Here is a 9,331-nt window from a genome sequence, read left to right on the forward strand (position 1 = left end):
TATGTAAATCACGTGGTTAAAAGTACTAGTCTCACCGGAAGCTATCATGTTACATTAATCCTTAGATAGGTTGCTACTGTATCAGTGATGGTGATGTTTTCTTTGATAGATATACGACAATAATTGCCCAATGATCTATTTGACTAAATTGCTCCGTATTGAGAATATTCCACAGATAAAAGACTTATCGAGTTACAAAAATACTTTCAAGTGGATAATTACAAATCAATAAAGAAAAAAAAATATTTATTTATTTTGTGTATTTATTTTTAATTTTTAATTTTTTTTTTTTTTTTTGTCTTTTACTAGCTTCAAACAGATTAACATTTAGACTAGAAGTATAAGTTATGACGCTAGAATATGAATGGGATTTATTTCGGGCCACAAGAACACGTTATGATTTATGGAAGGGTGTGGTCGTGTAGATATATCATCTGATGTTCCCCCAATGATTACTATACATACAACACGTGTGCCTGGGCTCAGGCTGTCAGTATTAATCTTTCGACCCGGACACTTTTATGTTCAAAAACTTACGTAGTAAGCAATAAATTCACAGGAACACCCCACTTATTCGATCCGGGTGTCAAATTATAACTACAAGTGTATATGAAGGTATGTTTGAATTTTGTTAAAGTTTCGTATCTTAATAAGTGTTGTAGATCTGTATTAATCTTCCTATATTATTACTGGCGTTATTCAACTTTATCGGCCACGTGCATATGTATACATGTACTGATTATCAATGCGTTCGTATGGTTTAAGAGTATCACTGAAAATGTAAAAAAAAATCTATGCTTGGCGATCCAGACCCAGTCTCGGATTTAATTTTTAATTTTTCTATTTTCTAATTCATCAATTTTGTTATATTTACTTGATTTTGTTTTAGAATTATCTCAGTTATCGTTAATAATCCGGAACCGAAAGTAGGGCACCCGCCCAAATAAAAGGCGGATAAAACCACTCCGCCAACCGATTGTCGATATATTTAAGCATCGAACTGCTTTCAGTTGGAAGTTATGGGCTGATGATTGCAAACTGGACAAAGGCAAATCTAGCGCTTCATTAAATTTGCTTTTGTCCAGTTTCTATTCATCAGCCCATAACTTCCAATTGAAAGCAGTTCAATTCTTATATTTACATTCGACAACGATTTTCAAAAACTATATCCAGGAATTTTGCTCCTACGATGAATGACAACATTATTATCATTAAAGACGGAACAGCCTTTTCAACAGCCATCTTTCGTTATCGTCGACGTGACAATTATGACGTCACTATAATAATGACATCATAATAAAGATTTGGAAGGTATGGACTCGTAACCTTCGAGAGAGCTTGGTAAGGTTATATAGTGGGGCTGCAGTGTAAATGTAAATATGTATGAATGCAATGGTTATCGTGTTTCATTTAATTAGTTGACCGAATAATATCCATTTAATATTTACATTCACAACTGGACAAATGCAAATTCAACATGAAGCGCTAGCGCGTTTCATTAAATTTGGATTTGTCCAGTTGGCGTTCATCTGCCCATATCTTCCAACTGAAAGCAGTTCAATGCTCAAATATCCTTTACGTTGTGGTTTTTGTACGAGGTACCCAATATGTTTGAACATGAATCATTTATCTATATTTACCTATTGTTCTCAAACATATAAACGTCATCTAACATATACATGTACATGTATTAGTAATTTATCAGCGGTAATTTCCAAAACAAAAATACCCATGCGTTTCATGTTTCATTCTTCACCGGATCATATTTATTTTTGAAACACAAATGAGAGAAAAAAAAACACGAAATTCATGAAATTCATCATGAGCACATTTGATTTGCTTCCTACTTTTTAAGTAAACAGTATGAAGTATCAAATAAATAATTATTGTATCGAAAAATTAAAAAAGAAAAATAGATAACAAATTGGCGAGACAAGAAATGTTTTGTAAGGAGGTATAAGTCCCTAAGAAATGTCTCTGAGATTATTTTTCGGTGGATTTCAAAATATTCACAAGCCTTGTCTCTTTGACAGTTCCTGTGGAGCACTTCCGCAAGACATGTACATTGTATATGAAACTACCCTCTGAGCCAAGATAGTATCAGTCTTTCTCTCTTTGACAATGTCTCAGCCTTTCCAGGAGCATTTTCGGAAGAAATAACTGACAGACTATCCTTCGGTGGATTTTCCGACATTCGAAGCCTGTGCTTCTTTGACAATTCCTCAGCAGCTTCTCCGGAAGCAATATCTGAGAGACTATCCTTCTGTGGATTTTCCGACATTCGAAGCCTGTGCTTCTTTGACAGTTCCTCGGGAGCTTCTCCGGAAGCAATATCTGAGAGCCTATCCTTCTGTGGATTTTCCGACATTCGAAGCCTGTGCTTATTTGACAGTTCCTCAGGAGCACTTTCGGAAGCAATATCTGAGAGACTATCCTTCTGTGGATTTTCCGACATTCGTAGCCTTTGCTTCTTTGGCAGTTCCTCAGGTGCACTTCCGGAAGAGATGTCTAAAAGTTTATCCTTCGGTGGATTTTCCGACATTCGTAGCCTTCGCTTCTTTGACAGTTCCTCGGGAGCACTTCCGGAAGCTTTATCTAAGAAATTCCCGTCGTTTTCTTTCCTTTCTGGTCTAAGTTTTGGAAGACCAGTTGGGACGGGTCCATCGAGTTTCACTTTTTTATGTTCTTTCTGTCTCCTAGCATATAGTTCTAATAGAATCCTTGCTTATAATCCTCTTTCATATTTTCTGGGCGTCTTTGATGGACCTGATGATTTAGTTATTAGTCCAGATGGAGGAGCATTTCCTATGTGAATCCAAAATTAATAATCATTAATTAATTCATTTTTTTTCAATTGAGGTGACAATTGATCAAGATAATGTAATTTCAGCAAATTAATAAAGTTTAAATAGTGAGCGTATGTTTCGCAATGTACTTGTCGTTATCATCGTTTAAATGTCTGCATGCATGATCAACATGCTTACATTTACATATCACTTCAACCAGGTTTTTTTTTTTTTTTTTTTTGTTTTTTTTGGGGGGGGGGGGGGGGGGGGGGGTGTATTATTATTATTATTAGATGCTGAAATCCATGTAAAACTTATTTATTAGTTCTGTGAGATTGATTCAGCTGCTACAGGGACCACAGAAACAAATCGAAAATATATTGTGGGTGTTCCCTTTTTGGACAGTCACATTTTTAAAATGAGAACTTGACTACCATAATCCTATTGTTACTGAAAAAACTAATTAGGCATTGATTGAAGATCAAGTTCTTTATTACTTTGAGCGAAGATCAACTACTTAAATTCTACCGTTTCAAATGACATGGTCAAGCATTTGTTACGTGATATTATTTGCAATCATATTCAACAAGTTTCTTCGGAAAAACAATTGCGTGTTTGAAAGGTAATTCTGTTAATCTCAACTTAGTGATTCTTATCAAAATGGATAATTCGAAAAGTCAATCAGATGCAAAATACATTCATTAATGGATTAATGCATACGTTCTTTTAGATTGTTAATATATGCTACAAAATGTAGCTATAAGTTAGTATCAAAAACAATTATAGGTGTTTGATGTTCAATAATTTATGTTCAATTAAGAAGGTCGACTCAAAACAAACTTATTAGTTGGTAAGTATACGCAATGAAATAAAATTACCTAATGTTTTCCCTGGACCCTGTAAAATGCAAACAAAATTGGTATTAACAATATTCTCTTAAATTTGCGATACTTTAATAATTTGCTGCTTACTCAACCCTCTTGATTATATGGGAAACTTTTCATTGAAAGGAAAAAGTGCATTTCATAGAGTGTTAATTCACCTGTAATTCTGAAGTTTCGTTGAAGAATGCTAGGCATATGAAAACAAATTTTCCTTTTGGCAATTTTAAGGAAGATTTTTCAAAGTCTTAAATTATTGCTATTTTACGAAAGATTTACAGCAAAACTGGAATATTTCCGTTGAAATGTTTTCAGTGTGTTTATCGTTTAACCAATCATGCAATTCTCGAAAACAGTTCGAAAAAATAAATTACAAGTGCAATGCTTCAAAACACTTTACAACAGTTCAAGATAATATAAGATGAAAAGCATAATGAACATGATAATTTCTCGCATTCCTATAACAATAGTGAGGAAGTATGTATTTATATCAATCTCATTAAAATTAGACTTGTAATTTCCATTCCTCTACGATACTCTACGACACACTGCAATACAATATGTGTATCGCCGTACTTACACAGAATACATCTTTAACTTATTTTACGAATAATTATGAATCAAATATTCTTTTCAGAAAAAAAATTGCAATGGAATGCAACCTAGAAATGCAATCGATTAGGAAAGGAATTGTAGTTAGCAAACACTAAAATAAATCAATAACTGACCTAGATAGGGAAAAGAAACAACAGTTAGATAAATGTATCGAAAGATGAAAGTCTCGCCAGGGTATACGGCCACACGCCCTTATGAAATTAACATTATGTTATTAACGGGTTTAGCGTACCTTACGACATGCAATGTTAAACTCTGTATACCTAAAGGATCTACTTAAGTCGTATCAAACCATCACACGGAGGTGCCTGTTTAGGTATGAACATGGAAGTTTTTCACAGACATTATAGTTTTGGCTTCCTGTCTCTAGAATATTAAATTTATAAATAAAATTGAACAAGGGAAAGACTATCTAGAATTGAAATTTATCAGCGCAAATCTTAACAAAGCACTGAGAGGCTGGTGGCCAGTCTTGTCCTTTAGAGATTCGTAAGTGATGTTAGGGACATCACACAGCTGTTTTGTCCTTCTTTGACTCGTCAGTGATGCTATGGACATCATACAGCTGTTTTGTCCTTCTGGGACACGTCAGTGATGTTAAGAACATCATACAACTGTTTTCTCCTTCCGGAACTTGTCAGTGATGCTAAGGGCCAAAACTGTTCAGACCTTGGAAGTAACGGGCGGATGCTCAAAAATGTCGGAAAATGTGAAAATAAATAAATAAATAATGTCTTCTTTTTTTTTTAAATCGATGGTTGGTTGCAATTGAAAGTGTTGTCACTTTACACATGATAAATTTAAAACAAAATTGTGAATTTATATCTTTACTTTAGAATACTATTAAACTTACATGACTTGGTCTGGCTGAAGCTAACGCCAAAAAGGCAAGTAAGATCGCAGCCCAAAGAAGCTTCATGGTAACTAATCAGGGTGTCTCAAGTTACAGGTAAGACCTAGCCCAATGTAAACGTCTGTCAGGAAGATATCGTGTCGAAGGAATCACGTCAACTCATCCACACCAGCTGATTAGCCAGGTATTATATCATGGCTTACAGAAATAAACCTGCCGACAAAGGAGGACTCAAACCCACGCATGAATATTTTTGTTCTTAAAAAAAAGAGACAAAAAAAACCCAAAAAAAACCCCGGTTAGTTTGGGAAGTTTTAAATAAAAAAAAAACTCCTTTGACACTAGGCGGTAACTTATACATTAATACAAAAGTGAAAAGATTTTTAAATAATAAAGATAAAATCATTTCCAACGTTAACACATACTTTTCAACTATTGCACAACACTACAAATCGTGTACTGAACCACAATAGCTACAATAGAACAGTCTCCCTAAATAGACCTGATAGAAAATGTCTTGTTAAAGGGTTGTCCTATAACGGGTACACGCGATAGTACGATTGTAGGGTTTATGTGTCACCAGCTTATTAGATAGATATTAACCAACTATTTGTTATGACAAATGACTTATATGGTGATACCGTTCACATCTCACTTAAAGCAAATTTACAACTCTGGTGAAGTTAATGCAATAGATTGTATATCATGATAATTCAGAAAGTAATTAAAATATTATTGTATAGGTTACATTGTACATGTATATTAACAAATAAGTATCAGATACTATCGTTTGTAAATAAATAGGGCTAGTAGTTTATATCTATAACTTTGTGACAAGTTGGTCACTCCTTTGTGACGTGTAATTAATAAAACTGTGACCAGTTGTTCACTGCTTTGGGACTTGTAATTAATATTTTGTGACCAGTTGTTCACTGATTTGTGACTTATAATTAATAAAACTGTGACCATTTGTTCACTGCTTTGGGACATGTAATTAATAACTTTTTGACCAGTTGTTCACTGCTTTGGGACTTGTATTTGATATTTTGTGAACAGCTGTTCACTGCTTTGGGACTTTTAATTAATCAACTTGTGACCAGTTGTTCACAGCTTTCGGACTAGTAATTAATATTTTTGTAACCAGTTGTTTACTGCTTTCGGACTAGTAATTGATAAATTTATATCCAGTTGTTCACAGCTTTCGGACTAGTAATTAATATATTTTGACAAGCTGTTCACTGCTTTGGGACTAGTAATTAATAACTTCATGACCAGGTATTCACTGTTTTGGGATTAGTAATTAATAACCTCATGACCAGGTATTCACTGTTTTGGGATTAGTAATTAATAACTTCATGACCAGGTGTTCACTGTTTTGGGATTAGTAATTAATAACTTCATGACCAGGTGTTCACTGTTTTGGGATTAGTAATTAATAACTTCATGACCAGGTGTTCACTGTTTTGGGATTAGTAATTAATAACTTCATGACCAGGTGTTCACTGTTTTGGGATTAGTAATTAATAACTCTGTGGCCAGGTGTTCACGACTATTGTACAAATGTTCAGAACACTAGCATACTAGTTAGCATATATGATCAAAACTTTGTAACCAATTATTCATTAACGATTATAAAATAAGTAAATTGACCTGTTTGTGTATGTTGGTATGTAAACCTGTATGGTTAAGTACATTATATGTCAAAAATTGATCGATGTTTCGATATATGCGTACCTTCTATCAATACGACAATGGTTATTTGAAAAAATACCATGTGCTGCCCCGAGGGCGGGTCGACTTATTCCAACCTTTTCACTATGGAAGGAGTTATGATGTTATTCGGCCCATATCAGATTTTTAAAAGGCCGAATGTCGGATTACAAAACCGCGTTTACATGGAATTTTGGGAACACTAGTTTTGTGAATTATTGTAACTGGTTTTTAGGAAAGGCATTTGTCGCTACCACTTTATGGAATGTTATCTCTTCTAGTTGTTAGACCGATTTGTAAAGGGTTTATTTTCGGATCTTCAAAAACCTTTTTTTAAGTGTAATACATCAATTATTTTTATAGTTAATGCTCAGTTAGTCTCGATTGTCAAATTCATCAATCTTATGCACGACTCGTTATTCGGCACCGTTGTAACATCATATACTATACATGGATATATATATGCCCTAAATATATTTCTGTATGCAGTATATGTCTACGACAGTACACGCATATAAGTCCTTGAAATTTATCGAGTGTGAATCACTGGGGTATGAGATAGGTCACTCATATCCTTGTGTGTTTGTCGTTTCAGCTTACAAAACTATAATACTTTACTACATGTACTAAATCCGATGATTTCTGATGTTTCATCGGCCTTTTAAAAACCCGATATGGGCCGAATAACCCGACGATTTCTGATAATCCGTCGGACTTTTAAGATGAGATATAAGCCCACTTACGCCAAAGCTCCTGCCATTGTGGAAAGGGCGGGAAAACGGACCCGTTCAAACATTCCGCGGCCATATTTTTTTATGTAAATCACGTGATTAAAAGTACTAGTCTCACCGGAAACTATCCAGTCACATTAATCTTCGTCCAACTGTATGAGTGATGGTGATGTTTTCTTTGATAGGTATATATATACTATATTAAGATTATTGGTTTGATAAAAACAACCATTGCCCATTAATCTATTTGACTACATTGCTCCGTATTGAGAATATTCCACAGATAAAAGACTCATTGAGCTACAAAAAAACTTCCAAGTGGATAATTACAAACGATTAAAGAAAAATTGTTATATCATAAAATCCACATTAGTGTTCATGTTGTGATAAGTTTCTAATCATATCTTTTTTTTATTTATTTATTTTACTTTTTTTTCTTTTTTTGTTTCAGTTTGTCTTTTACTTGCTTCAAACAGATTAACAGTTAATTTTAGTAGTATAATTTATGGCGCTAGAACATGAATGGCTTCATCGGCCTTTTAAAAACCCGATATGGGCAGAATAACCCGACGATTTCTGATAATCCGTCGGACTTTTAAGATGATATATAAGCCCACTTACGCCAGAGCTCCTGCCATTGTGGAAAGGGCGGGAAAACGGACCCGTTCAAACATTTCGCGGCCATATTTGTTTTATGTAAATCACGTGATTAAAAGTACTAGTCTCACCGGAAACTATCCAGTCACATTGATCTTCGGATTCGTCCAACTGTATCAGTGATGGTGATGTTTTCTTTGATAGGTATATATATACTATATTAAGATTATTGGTTTGATACAAACAACCATTGCCCATTAATCTATTTGACTACATTGCTCCGTATTGAGAATATTCCACAGATAAAAGACTCATTGAGTTACAAAAAAACTTCCAAGTGGATAATTACAAACGATTAAAGAAAAATTGTTATATCATAAAATCCACATTAGTGTTCATGTTGTGATAAGTATCTAATTATATTTTTTTTTTTATTTATTTATTTTTTTTTTTTTTTTTCAGTTTGTCTTTTACTTGCTTCAAACAGATTAATAGTTAATTTTAGTAGTATAATTTATGGCGCTAGAACATGAATGACTTACGTCGCAAATACATTAGTTCAAATACAGTTGTTTTAATAGACCATGTGATTTATATCGGGCCACAAGAACACGTTATGATATACGGAAGGGTGTCGTAAGGTAGATATTTCCCATGGTCAGGCTCGGATCTGTCCACATCTTCACACCTTATAAGGTAAACTAAGCGGATGGAGTCATTATGTATTTGGATCTCCACTAGTGTGAATAGCACGTTTGAGACGTTTTGTACCGGGGGTGTCATTTTTACCGAATTTTTATCTAATCCCCCCCCCCCCCCCCCCCCCCCCCCAAAAAAAACGTCTCAAAATGTGCTATACACACAAAATTTGTTTCATACCCCGATGAAACTAAAAAATAATTGACATCAACGCTTATGATTAATTGTTGAAAATGATTTTCTAATTTAAAACATGTTTTATGAACAATTTTACTGGTTTTAAATGGGATTCTTTTTCTCAAATCAATACGCAACGTCAATTGTCGTATTGTGACGTCACATTTTTCGCGCCATTCTCGGAATTTCTTTCATAGAAGAATGAAAAGAATTTTTCGACCAATCAGATTTGAGTATTTACCATGAAAACAAAGAAAATTAATTATATGTGTATACATCTAT

The 9,331-nt window shown here is 34.0% G+C and overlaps 1 protein-coding gene across 1 annotated transcript; it reads right to left on the reverse strand.

Annotated features, from left to right (window-relative positions):
• Positions 1–1,748: 1,748 nt before the first annotated feature.
• LOC117330751 lies at positions 1,749–5,405 on the reverse strand. The gene is made up of 3 exons (XM_033889222.1): positions 5,136–5,405; positions 3,665–3,683; positions 1,749–2,805 (listed from the first exon to the last, which is right to left on the reverse strand). The coding sequence occupies exon 3, from the start codon at positions 2,540–2,542 to the stop codon at positions 2,078–2,080; it is 465 nt and encodes a 154-aa protein (XP_033745113.1). The 5' UTR covers positions 2,543–2,805; positions 3,665–3,683; positions 5,136–5,405; the 3' UTR covers positions 1,749–2,077.
• Positions 5,406–9,331: the final 3,926 nt, after the last annotated feature.

The sequence above is a fragment of the Pecten maximus genome, chromosome 7 (assembly GCF_902652985.1).
Source record: "Pecten maximus chromosome 7, xPecMax1.1, whole genome shotgun sequence".
Taxonomy (NCBI): Eukaryota; Metazoa; Mollusca; class Bivalvia; order Pectinida; family Pectinidae; genus Pecten; species Pecten maximus.

Coding starts and splice junctions, on each gene's coding strand:
- LOC117330751 (XM_033889222.1), bottom strand. CDS start 2,542: ATGTCGGAAAATCCACCGAAGGATAAACTTTTAGACATCTCTTCCGGA.